General features: G+C 45.4%; 1 protein-coding gene across 1 annotated transcript in view; it reads left to right on the forward strand.

Moving 5' to 3' along the window:
- Nucleotides 1–12,853, forward strand: part of LOC138674352 (mucin-17-like) — a 122,535-nt gene that overhangs the window by 44,725 nt on the left and 64,957 nt on the right. The window contains exons 8-9 of the mRNA XM_069762207.1: nt 10,758–10,826; nt 11,469–11,634. Of these exons, the coding sequence (XP_069618308.1) occupies nt 10,758–10,826; nt 11,469–11,634 (235 nt within the window). The remainder of the gene's footprint in view (nt 1–10,757; nt 10,827–11,468; nt 11,635–12,853) is intronic.

Below are 12,853 nucleotides of genomic sequence, written 5' to 3' on the forward strand. Positions count from 1 at the left end.
TTCATGAGGGTTTATTGCCTCACAAACCCCAGAAGCACAAACAGAAAGTAAACAGCATTTTGATTAGGCAAAACAAAGTAACAATGTCTTTAGTAGGGCTCTGCCCCCCCCCCCCCCCAGGCCTGTGGGCACACAGGCAGGGGTAGTGTCCAGTATTCAGGCTCAGTCTGGAGCCAAACATTTAGGAGGCCTTCTCTCTCCCAACACACAGACCATGTGCCAAACAACAGCCTCATTTATATAGGCTGTAACCAGTGATAAGCGAGTATATTCATTGCTCAGGTTTTCCAAAGCATTCTCGGGTGACCTCCGAGTATTTGGATATGCTCGGAGATTTAGTTTTTGTCTAAACAACTGCAAGATTTGCGGCTGCTGGACAGCCTGAATACATGTTGGGGTTGCCTGTTTGTTAGGGAATCCTCACATGTATTCAGGCTGTCTAGCAGTCGCAAATCATGCAGCTGCGTCGACAAAATCGAAATCTCCGAGCACATCCAAATACTCGGAGGACACCCGAGCATGCTCGGAAAAACCCGAGCAACTAGTATACTCGCTCATCACTAGCTGTAACCACAACCAGAGGTGAGGTATGTGGGTAGCCAGACCCACCCATCTCTCATAGCTACCCACAACCCGGTCCTAGGTGCAACAAATGAACCTCTTAGTGCTTTCATGCACAAGGGAAAATACTCCGGGTTACATAACTGAGACAAGCTTTCTCTGTTACACTTCTCTCCCCTCGACTATGCGACCATTAGCCACACTACAATAGCTACATGATTTTGAGACTGTTTTACATGCTACATCATACTTTAAAATATCTGTAAATTTAGTTTATTTATGAAAATATCAGAAATTTTAACAAAAATGTCAGAAAATTGTCCATTTTCAAACTTAGAATGTTAATACCCTAAATGCAGACAGTCATGCCACACAAAACAAATAATAAATACCATTTCCATGTGTTTATTTTATATCAACAAAATTTGTCATTTTTTGCAGCAATATTTTCAAGGAAATTTGCAAAATGTATTTATTAAGGGACCTATTCAGTTTTGAATCGCCTTTGGGAAATCTACTTATTAGAAAACCCCCCAAACTACTGTCAGGTATTTTGTTAACCCTTCAGGTGCTTTTCAGGAATTAGTGTGAAGTGGAACAACACAAATGAAAAATTAAATTGGCCTTAGATTGCCACGGCAGTCATCAGAAACATAGAATCATAGAATGTTAAATTTGGAATGGACCTCTGGGTGTCCAACTCCCTGCTCAATGCAGGATTCACTAAACCATCTCGGACACATGTGTTAGGTCTCGAGTTCCCGCTTCTGCACAGGGGGAATCTTGAGCCATCTCCGCTGCGGTCTCCCATTCTTGTCCAGCCGCAGTGGAGTCTGCTCAGCAGGGACATCGGTCCCAGCGTCTTGCTCAGTCTCACTCTGTACTGAGAGTTACTGCTGCTTCTTCAGCTTCTGCCATTAAAGCCAGTACTGGTCAGCAGCGAGTGGACTTCTCTGGGACTAAGTCCTTGTCTGCACACACTGAGCATGCCCAGGGCAAGATCTCCCGTTGGAGATCGAGGGTCATGTGCTCAGGCTCTGCAGCACATTCCATTGGTCCTCTTGGCAGGTCTTGGAAGGGCAAAGTTTCTGTGGCCACTTCCTGTGCTGCAACTATATAAACTGAGCATGACCGCACGGCCATGCGCTAGTGTACAATTGTTAATGTGTGTATGTTGTGAGTGCAAGTCGTCCTTGGATACCCCTACCCTATTGAATGTCTGTTTGCGGAAGGTGTATGGTTGCTATCTAGCGCCCGACTTAGCCTACAGCACTAATCACACATTACAGCGTCCAGTTGCTGTGACCGCCAGTACGGCGCCGTGCACTTCCTCTGTGCTTTCCTTACCCAAGCCTGGGTGGTTAGTGGCGTTCGTCAGTGCGGCACCGCATGCACTCTTGTGCCCTAATATTGTTATTCTGCTTCCTTACACACCCAGTTGCGGTGTTGTGCCATCAAGGGTCTAATCGGACTTCAATCCTAGTTGGGGTTGAGTTCGCTGACTACTTGCTCGCGCTCTATGTGCGGTACCGCGGTCCTGTGACACAACAGGATCGCTTCCTTCACGCTGGGTGAGGTTTAACCCACGTGTGTATACTCATGAGTACCGCCATATAGTCCGTCATTACTTGGCAGCAGGTTCCATCTCTGCACGGTGGACCCCGGGCTGCGAACGCACCATACTCTATCTATCTTATTATTTGGTGCGTTCTGCTAGCCCTAACATTACACTATCGCCAGGGTCTGGCTAGTAATGACGGACAAAGAGCAATCCTTGCAGTATATCCAGCAGCTGGAGGGTAGGTTGGCGGCTCTTGAGAGCGCAACCTCAGCTGTGGATGTTACCGCAGTTGCTGTACAGGCTGCTAGCGTGGCTGCAGCAACCCTGTCCATTGCCACCCCTGCTCCGACATTTTCTCGCCTCCCGCTGCCAGAAAAATTTTCTGGTGATAGCAAGTTTTGTAGGGGATTTGTGAGTCAGTGCTCTATTCACCTCGAGCTCCTGGCTGCACGTTTTCCCACAGAGCGGGCTAAGGTGGGATTTATAGTGTCTCTCTTGTCGGACAGGGCGTTGGAATGGGCTACGCCGCTGTGGGAGCGTGGCGATCATGTGGTGCAGAGTGCTCCGCTGTTTCTGAGCACTCTGAAACAGGTATTTTTAGGACCTCAAGTCACCCATGATACTGCGCTCCAACTGCTGGCATTAACTCAGGGTGAGTCCTTGGTCAGTCATTTTGCCGTCCAATTCCGCACTTTAGCTTCTGAGCTGGATTGGTTGGATAAAGCTCTTATCCCCATATTTTGGAGGGGCCTGGCTGACCACGTTAAGGACGCTCTGGCCACTAGGGAGATTCCTGCCACACTGGAGGAGTTAATAACTGTCTCCACTCGAATAGACCTCCGTTTTAACGAGCGGAGGTTAGAGCGAGCCCAGTGTAGGCAGAGGTTTCGGCTGGCTCCTACCTTCGCCAAACCTCTGGAATCTCCGGTCCTGGTTCCTGAGTCACCTGAGGCCAGGGAAGTGTCACAAGCGGGATCTAAGTCCCGGACCGCAGGTGCACTCAAGGTCTGTCATGTATGCCAGCAGTCGGGACATCTAGCCACCAGATGTTCTCAGCGGTCGAGGAAACGTCAGCGTCTAGTGGTAGTAGGTGGAGGTGCACTAGACACGGCGACGTTTGCCTCTAAATTCTCCTTTAAGGGGACAATTACTATAGGCTCATTCTCCCACTCGGTAGAGCTCTGCGTGGATTCTGGGGCGGAGGGCAATTTTATGTCTTCTGCCTTCGCCCAACGTCACGCAATACCCCTGGTTATGCTATCTCAACCAGTAACGGTACGAGTGGTGAATGGGTCGACACTGCCCTCACAGATAACACACCAGACCATCCCATTTACTCTGTCCATGTTGCCATCTCATCAGGAGATTATATCTCTGCTCGTCATTCCTGAGGGAATTGATGAGGTCCTGTTGGGAATACCTTGGCTACGGTACCACTCTCCTCATATCGAGTGGTCCTCTGGCAGAATCCTGGGATGGGGCGAATCTTGTGGGGGTAGGTGTCAGAGGGAGTGCGTTCAGGTTGCTACTACTGAGGTACCCGCAGATCTTTCCTCTCTCCCCAAGCAGTATTGGTCTTATGCAGACGTGTTCTCCAAAAAGGCGGCGGAGATCCTACCGCCCCATCGCCCCTATGACTGTCCTATTGATCTCTTGCCTGGTGCTGAGCCTCCCCGGGGTCGAGTCTATCCGCTATCTCTCCCGGAGACAGAGGCAATGTCACAGTACATCCAGGAAAATCTGGCAAGAGGATTCATTAGGAAGTCAGTGTCACCTGCTGGGGCAGGGCTCTTCTTCGTGCAGAAGAAGAATGGGGAACTACGTCCATGCATAGACTACAGGGGTCTTAACGCCATCACCATTAAAAATAAGTATCCTTTGCCCTTGATATCTGAGCTCTTCGATAGGCTTCGGGGAGCAAGGGTATTTACTAAACTAGATCTGCGGGGTGCTTACAACCTGATTCGCATCCGTGAGGGGGACGAATGGAAGACGGATTTTAACACCAGGGATGGGCACTATGAATATCTGGTGATGCCCTTCGGGCTCTGTAATGCCCCGGCCGTTTTCCAAGACTTTGTGAATGATATCTTCCGGGATATGCTTTCCACCTCGGTCGTAGTCTATCTGGATGATATTCTCATCTACTCTCCAGATATTGACTCCCACCGGAGAGATGTTTGCAAAGTCTTCGACCTCCTACGGGCAAACTCCCTCTATGCCAAGTTGGAGAAGTGTATGTTTGAGCAGGAGTCCTTACCTTTCCTAGGCTACATCATCTCTGCCCAGGGATTGGCTATGGATCCTGCTAAACTACAGGCTGTGATGGACTGGCAGGAACCCCATTCTCTTAAAGCGGTGCAGCGCTTTATGGGGTTCATTAACTATTATCGCCAGTTCATTCCGCACTTCTCAACTTTGGTAGCTCCCTTGGTTGCCCTCACCAAGAAGGGGGCGAATCCCAAATTGTGGTCTGAGGAGGTCTCCAAGGCCTTTAACTCTATAAAGTCACACTTCGCTAGCGCTCCCATCCTACATCGCCCCGATGTTGATAAGCCATTTATCATGGAGGTGGATGCCTCTTCTGTTGGTGCTGGAGCAGTCCTCTTCCAAAAGGATGCTCAAGGTCGGAAGCATCCTTGCTTCTTTTTCTCCAAGACCTTCTCACCAGCAGAGAGGAATTATTCCATCGGGGACAGGGAGTTGCTAGCCATGAAGTTGGCTTTCTCGGAGTGGAGACATCTCTTGGAGGGAGCACGTTTTCCCTTCCAAGTCTTCACAGACCATAAAAATTTGGTGTACCTGCAGACAGCCCAGCGGTTGAATTCTCGCCAGGCCAGATGGTCCTTATTCTTCTCCCGGTTTAATTTCACCCTCCATTTTCTTTCTGGGGAGAAGAACATTCGAGCCGACGCTCTCTCTCGCTCCGTTGTGTCATCTGCGGAGGAGGAGGAGGAGCCTCGGCTTATTGTCCCCACCGAGAGCTTGAGAACTGTGGCCCCGGTTTCGCTAGAGTCTGTGCCCCCGGGCAAGACTTTTGTTCCATCCAGTTTGCGACCGGAGGTTCTCTCTTGGGCACACTCGTCCAGGGTGGGTGGACATTTTGGTACCAAAAGGACATCTGAGTTACTGGCGAGGACATACTGGTGGCCGCATATGGCTCGTGATGTCGCAGAGTATGTTCGGGCGTGTGTCTCTTGCGCCAAGAACAAGACTCCTCGGCAACGGCCAGCTGGTTTGCTTTATCCTCTGCCGGTGGCGGACAGGCCCTGGGAGATGGTCGGGATGGACTTTGTGGTGGGCTTACCCAAGTCTCGTAACTGCCCCATTATCTGGGTGATCACCGACCATTTTTCCAAAATGGTGCACTTGGTGCCTCTTCCACGGCTACCTTCTGCACGGGCGTTGGCTGTCTTGTTCGTCAAGCATATCTTTCGCCTACACGGTATGCCAGACAAAATTGTTAGTGACCGGGGTCCCCAGCTTGCGTCTCGATTCTGGAGAGAGCTTTGTCGTCTACTCATTATTGAGTTAAATCTCTCTTCGGCATATCATCCCGAGACGAATGGGTTGGTAGAGAGGGCCAACCAGACCTTGGTCACATACCTGCGACATTTTGTTTCTGCCAGGCAGGATGACTGGGCATCCTTGCTACCGTGGGCAGGGTTTGCACTTAACAATGCCGTAGCCGACTCCACCGGTCAGACTCCATTCCTCCTAAATTACGGCCAGCATCCGCGTGTTCCTGTGCCCATGCCTGTATCTTCTGCTGACTCCAGGGTGGCAGACTGGGCTGTGGAGGCACGGGACATTTGGGACCGCATGCAGGATGCCATTTGGGCCTCCAAGGAGAGGATGAGGTCCTCCGCCGATGTTCATCGGCGCCCCGCTCCGACCTTTGCTCCTGGCGACTTGGTGTGGCTCTCCGCCCGTAACATCAGGCTGCGAGTTGAGTCCACTAAGTTTGCTCCTCGCTACTTGGGTCCCTTCAAGGTTCTCGAACGGGTTAATCCTGTGGTCTACCGTTTGGCTCTTCCTCCACGCTTGGGTATCACCGACACCTTTCATGTGTCCCTCTTGAAACCCGTATACATGTCCCGGTTTTCCGAGTCATCTGCCGGGACATCGGGTTCGTCTACAGACGATTACGAGGTGAACGCTATTTTGGGGTGCAAGGTGGTACGCAGCAAAAAGTTCTATCTGGTGGATTGGAAGGGTTATGGCCCAGAGGACAGGTCATGGGAGCCTGCTGAAAACATTCGGGCCCCACAGCTCATTGCTGCCTTCGAGCGTAGCGAGGCCCAAGGAGGGGGGGGGCCCTAGGAGGGGGGGTAATGTTAGGTCTCGAGTTCCCGCTTCTGCACAGGGGGAATCTCGAGCCATCTCCGCTGCGGTCTCCCATTCTCATCCAGCCGCAGTGGAGTCGGCTCAGCAAGGACGTCGGTCCCAGCGTCTTGCTCTGTCTCACTCTGTACTGAGAGTTACTGCTGCTTCTTCAGCTTCTGCCATTAAAGCCAGTACTGGTCAGCAGCGAGCGGACTTCTCTGGGACTAAGTCCTTGTCTGCACACACTGAGCATGCCCAGGGCAAGATCTCCCGTTGGAGATCGAGGGTCATGTGCTCAGGCTCTGCAGCACATTCCATTGGTCCTCTTGGCAGGTCTTGGAAGGGCAAAGTTTCTGTGGCCACTTCCTGTGCTGCAACTATATAAACTGAGCATGACCGCACGGCCATGCGCTAGTGTACAATTGTTAATGTGTGAATGTTGTGAGTGCAAGTCGTCCTTGGATACCCCTACCCTATTGAATGTCTGTTTGCGGAAGGTGTATGGTTGCTATCTAGCGCCCAACTTAGCCTACAGCACTAATCACACATTACAGCGTCCAGTTGCTGTGACCGCCAGTACAGCGCCGTGCACTTCCTCTGTGCTTTCCTTACCCAAGCCTGGGTGGTTAGTGGCGTTCGTCAGTGCGGCACCGCATGCACTCTTGTGCCTTAAAATTGTTATTGAGTTTCCTTACACACCCAGTTGCGGTGTTGTGCCATCAAGGGTCTAATCGGACTTCAATCCTAGTTGGGGTTGAGTTCGCTGACTACTTGCTCGCGCTCTATGTGCGGTACCGCGGTCCTGTGACACAACAGGATCGCTTCCTTCACGCTGGGTGAGGTTTAACCCACGTGTGTATACTTATGAGTACCGCCATATAGTCCGTCATTACTTGGTAGCAGGTTCCATCTCTGCACGGTGGACCCCGGGCTGCGAACGCACCATACTCTATCTATCTTATTATTTGGTGCGTTCCGCTAGCCCTAACAACATGTCTGTCAAGCCTTTGTCTGAAGACTTCCATTGAAGGTGAACTCACCACCTTTGGTGGCAATCTGTTCCACTCATTGATCACCCTCACTGTCAAAAAGTTTTTTTCTAATATCTAATCTGTATCTTCTCACTTTCAGTTTCATTCCATTGCTTCTTGTGTTTCCTTGTGCAAATGAAATTAATGATGATCCCTCTACACTGTGACAGCCCTTCAGATATTTGTAGACAAATATTAAGAATCCTCTTAGCCTTTTTTTTTGCAAGGTACACATTCCCAGATCCTTTAACTGTTACTCGTAGGACATACTTTGCAGTCCGCTCACTGTCCTGGTAGCTCTCCTCTGAACTTGCTTTAGTTTTTTATGTCTTTTTAGTAATATGTGGTGCCCAGAACTGGACACAGAATTCCAGAGGTGTAGAGGGTGATAATTACTTCACGTGATCTAGACTCTATGCATCTCTTAATACATCCTAGAACTGTGTTTGCCTTTTTGCTGCTGCACCACACTGTTGACTCTTGTGTAGTCTCTGATCTGTTAGTATACCTAACTCTTTTTCACACGTGCTGTGACTTAGTCCTATTCCTCCCATTCTGTAGATGTATTTTTTGTGTTTCTTTCTCAGATGTAGAATCTTGCATTTCTACCTGTTAAATACCATCCTATTAGTCACTGCCCATTGTTCCAGGTTATCTAGATCCTTCTGAATCCTTTCTCTGTTTTTGCTAATGTTAGCTATCCCTCCTAGCTTTGCATCTCTGTAAATATGATTAGTTTGTGATTTTGAGGGTCAATTGTGATCTTGGGGTGTGCATAAGCTGAAGAGGGAGCTCCCATGCTTTGATTACCATCTAGATGCTGCTTAGATTATTTATTATTGGGTTAAATGGCCATGGTCGGTGCATTCACCTATGGTGGCTCATACTGTACATCAGAGTGTTTGCTAAAGTGTACAGCTGACAGCTGCTGCATTTTCACTCATCGTAGAATACTATTCTCTTAGGTCTCAGGTCAGTAAAAAAAGTCTTATTGCTGTTCATTAAAGATTTGTAAAGGTTTTGCTTTCAAGTGACTATCCTTTTTTTCTGGGTCAAAAATGGAAACCGCTGGCACTACTCAAAACACTACATTGCAAAAGGAAAACATCCAAGTAAATCAATATATTCGGAGTATATGTTCAGATCAAGGGGTGCTAATTTTTAAAGGCTTCAACTTGAAACTTGTAGTGTACAATATAGAGATTGTAGAAAGAAACATTTATCACTGGCATTTCATAGGAAAACTGTTATTTGTTCAACATATGTAGAACAAAGGCACAGACTAAATGAGCAACAACCGTTTCGACTAAGTAAATGCTTCATCCGGAAAATCCATTTTTCCTGCCAAGTTTTTATCTTGTTATTTTGTCTGTATCAAAAATATGTTTATATACATATCCAAGCAATTTTCAATGAACACTTTATAGCAAAATGTTGACATGGTAGGTTTACTTTTTGTTCAGGGGAATCAAAAATAATGACCACAATTGTACTCTTCAGAGCGTTGACATCACTAAAAAGAACAATAAAATGCATAACAGTTGTTTTGTGACTTGTAGGTGTAGCCTTAATTTTGTGGCTTGTCATTTCACCTGTTTTCCATCCAGCCCAGACAATTATGATGACATCTTTTGGACTCTTGCTTCTACAATCCAAAAATATTAATTCAGAACCCATACAAACCCCCCGATAGTTAGTCCAATGACCAGAACAAAAAAATATTCAGACACTAGACCAGTCCCCTCCTCTCTATTATATTTAAGCCTTTGGCTCCTGTGTCCTTTGTAGCTTTGGAAATCACTACAGTCGTCTTGAAATTAAAAGAGAAGTGTAGGTTTATATTGTCCTGCACACTGTGAACTGACACACGTGAACCATACAGATAATTAAGGAGGACTTACTGCAACAATTATCCCCTTTATCATTTCCTCAGGTTATTATTATTATTATTTATTATTATAACGCCATTTATTCCATGGCGCTTTACATGTGAGGAGGGGTATACATAATAAAAACAAGTGCAATAATCTTAAACAATACAAGTCACAACTGGTACAGGAGGAGAGAGGACCCTGCCCGCGAGGGCTCACAATCTACAAGGGATGGGTGAGGATACAGTAGGTGAGGGTAGAGCTGGTCGTGCAGCGGTTTGGTCGATCGGTGGTAACTGCAGGTTGTAGGCTTGTCGGAAGAGGTGGGTCTTCAGGTTCTTTTTGAAGGTTTCGATGGTAGGCGAGAGTCTGATGTGTTGGGGAAGAGAGTTACAGAATAGGGGTGATGCGCAAGAGAAATCTTGTAGGTTCACATGAAGGGCTGTGCCTGGTACCGCGGCTAAGTACAACTCATGAGAACCAAACACAATTACCCATATAGTTGCTCACGGAGCATGTGTAAAACCATAGAGTTGACAACAGCCTTTTATTTTGATGATCTATAGGGTCTTGTGGGTCAGATTTGTGGAAGCAGAGTACTCTGTGCTACCATATGGTGCCTTTATATAGTAAACGCCCTCGGAAGAAGCTAGGGCGAAACGCGCGTTGGGGCGCTGGGAAAAGCCAGGGTGGACGCACACGATCTACGATCGGCTTTAGGTAATATCAGCATCTTAACTATCTAGCTACCTCTTATCGTAATCGGTCAGTTGCCATCTGAACCGTGGGGATTCTATGGTGATATGTTAGGTTTTAATGGTATATAGGATGGCCACATAATCACGGGACATAATTGATATAAAGTGGATGCAGATAGCACCTTATATTTAACTCTATGTGTTCTGTGAGATGGCTGGTTTTGACTTTGTTACACATGTGCTTTATTAGTCTGATGAGAATACAGTGTGCCTCTCATGGCTTTCCCATGGGGTATTATCCGGAAGAAATGAAGTAGTTTTTTAAAGTGTATATGTATTGTTTTTCATTTGTTTGTTTCTTTAATAAAAATTTATTTAATTTTTTAATCAATGGTTGGCTTCTTTGGGATGACAGTTACTTGACTGCCATCTTGTGCCTTTATATAGTATCCTACCATATCACAAAAATATTTGTCCACGGAATTGATTTTGCGGAAAACTGTTCCACAATTCAATGTTCATATCAGAGGCACATGGCAGTACAATGGGTTTCCATAATCTGCAGCGGGTGCCATACTAATACGCCATACAACCTGCAGGTTGTAAAGAGTCATAATACACCTAGGCCTGAATGTGAGCCTCAGCTTATAATTATGGCACCTTGATCACTTTTTATCAGCTCAATTTTGTGCACATTTTATTCTTATAGACTCATCACAATTCTGTTTCACAAAAGAAGATATAATAGTGGAAAACACCACACTGCTAACTGATCTCGGTAAGTGAAAGCACAAAATTATGCAGATATCTAGAACTGAATCTTAGAATAATCCAAATACTTTTTGCACATGACTGTATAGATAGATAGATAGATAGATAAATAGATAATTGATAAATGATAGATAATAGATAGATAGATAGATAGATAGATAGATAGATAGATAGATAGATAATAGATAGATAATAGACAGATAAATAGATAATTGATAAATGATAGATAATAGATAGATAGATAATATATAGATAGATAATAGCTAGATAACATGTAATTGATAGATAGATAGATAGATAGATAATAGATAGACAATAGACAGATAAATAGATAATTGATAAATGATAGATAATAGATAGATAATATATAGATAGATAATAGCTAGATAACATGTAATTGATAGATAGATAGATAGATAGATAGATAGATAGATAGATAGATAGATAGATAGATAGATAGATAATAAATAGGTAATAGACAGATTGATAGATAATAGAGTGTGGCAGTATAGATATAAAGTGAAAATATAATGAAAAGCTTTTTTTCTTTCAGTCCTTAATAATAAAACCAAATTATTATTATTATTATTCTGTATTTAGCAAATTAGTATGACTAAGTCTGTAAATCGTGATCTTTCTGTTCCTCTAGAACGTTGCCAGAGACTGATTCCTGATGGTTTTACAGACTTTTACACCTCAGTCCTGACTCCCGTGGGGCCGATTTGTCTGTCTCACTGTGAACCAACTTCTAAAGAATATTATGACTGCAATAAAGGAAAGTGCGAGATTCAAAAAGTAACAGGCCCCGCTTGTTTGTATGTATTCATCCTATTTTAACTTATTATTTCAAACTGTATTTTTAATTATTGTAAAATGTAATTATTTTCTTAATAAGTGATTCAAATCTTAAACCTAAAAAAAGAACCGATCAGTTTTAAGAAAAATGCAAAAAGTGTCAATAAATACAGTGATGAGCAAAAGGGTAACAATGTTTTGCACTTCTGACTTTCAGGCTCCACATCTCACCATCCACTACTGCTTCGACCATGACGCTACCATCATTTTATAGACAATCGTCTTGGCTGTCTTATACAGAAAATTGACTTGCAACTGTTTAGCATACGATTAGTTCTCACATTTCCTCTTATCTCAGTGTGTCATTTGGTTGATTCCCAAGCGAAAGGTCACTGTTTCAACTTGAGGAGCATCCATGAACAAAATTTCCCAAGAAAAGAGAAGCAGCATTGTCCAGCTCATCGATAGCGGTCTATCGTCCAAGTTAAATTGCCAAACTGCATCATGTGAGCGCCATGACAGCTGGAAGAATACGAAATGAAGTCCGTCCATCCATTGAAAGGCCAAGAGGTGGACGACCAGGATAAATAGCGGAGTCAACAAGTCGGCTCACCCCAAGGTCTATCAATTCTGGTGTGGCGAACACAGCATTCGAAGCTGCTCACATGCTTCATCATAGTGAGATCACAGCCTTCCATGCACGCAGCACGCAACGCACGTTACATGAGTCTGGAATGATGGCTCAAAAAAAGGTGAAGAAACCTCAACTACAATATTATTATAAGAAATGTCAACTCAAGTTTGCAAAAAAGTACGAAAAATGGACAGTAGAAGATTGGAAATGGGGAAATGGGTAATTTAGTGCGATGAGACGAAAATCAATAGACTAGGCTCTGATGGGTGCAAATGGGTCTGGAGGAAAAAGGGAAAAATGGCCTAATGAATCAAGAAATTGAAGGAACTGTCAAGTTCGGTGGAGGAAGCCTGATGATATGGGGTTGTTTCACAGCCAAAGGCATTGGATAATTGATCAGGATCGATGGTGGTCTAAATGCTGAGCTATATATGAGTATCCTACAAGATGTGATACTTTGTAAACTCAAGTTCTAGGAGTATGAAAAAGATGACATCGTGTTCCAGAAGGACAACGACAGAAAGTAGACATCGAGATTGGCGAATAAATGGTTCAATGACAATGAAGTAGAGGTTCTGCATTGGCCGCCAGTTTCCAGACCACAA

This window comes from Ranitomeya imitator, chromosome 4 (genome assembly GCF_032444005.1).
Source record: "Ranitomeya imitator isolate aRanImi1 chromosome 4, aRanImi1.pri, whole genome shotgun sequence".
NCBI classification, from domain to species: domain Eukaryota; kingdom Metazoa; phylum Chordata; class Amphibia; order Anura; family Dendrobatidae; genus Ranitomeya; species Ranitomeya imitator.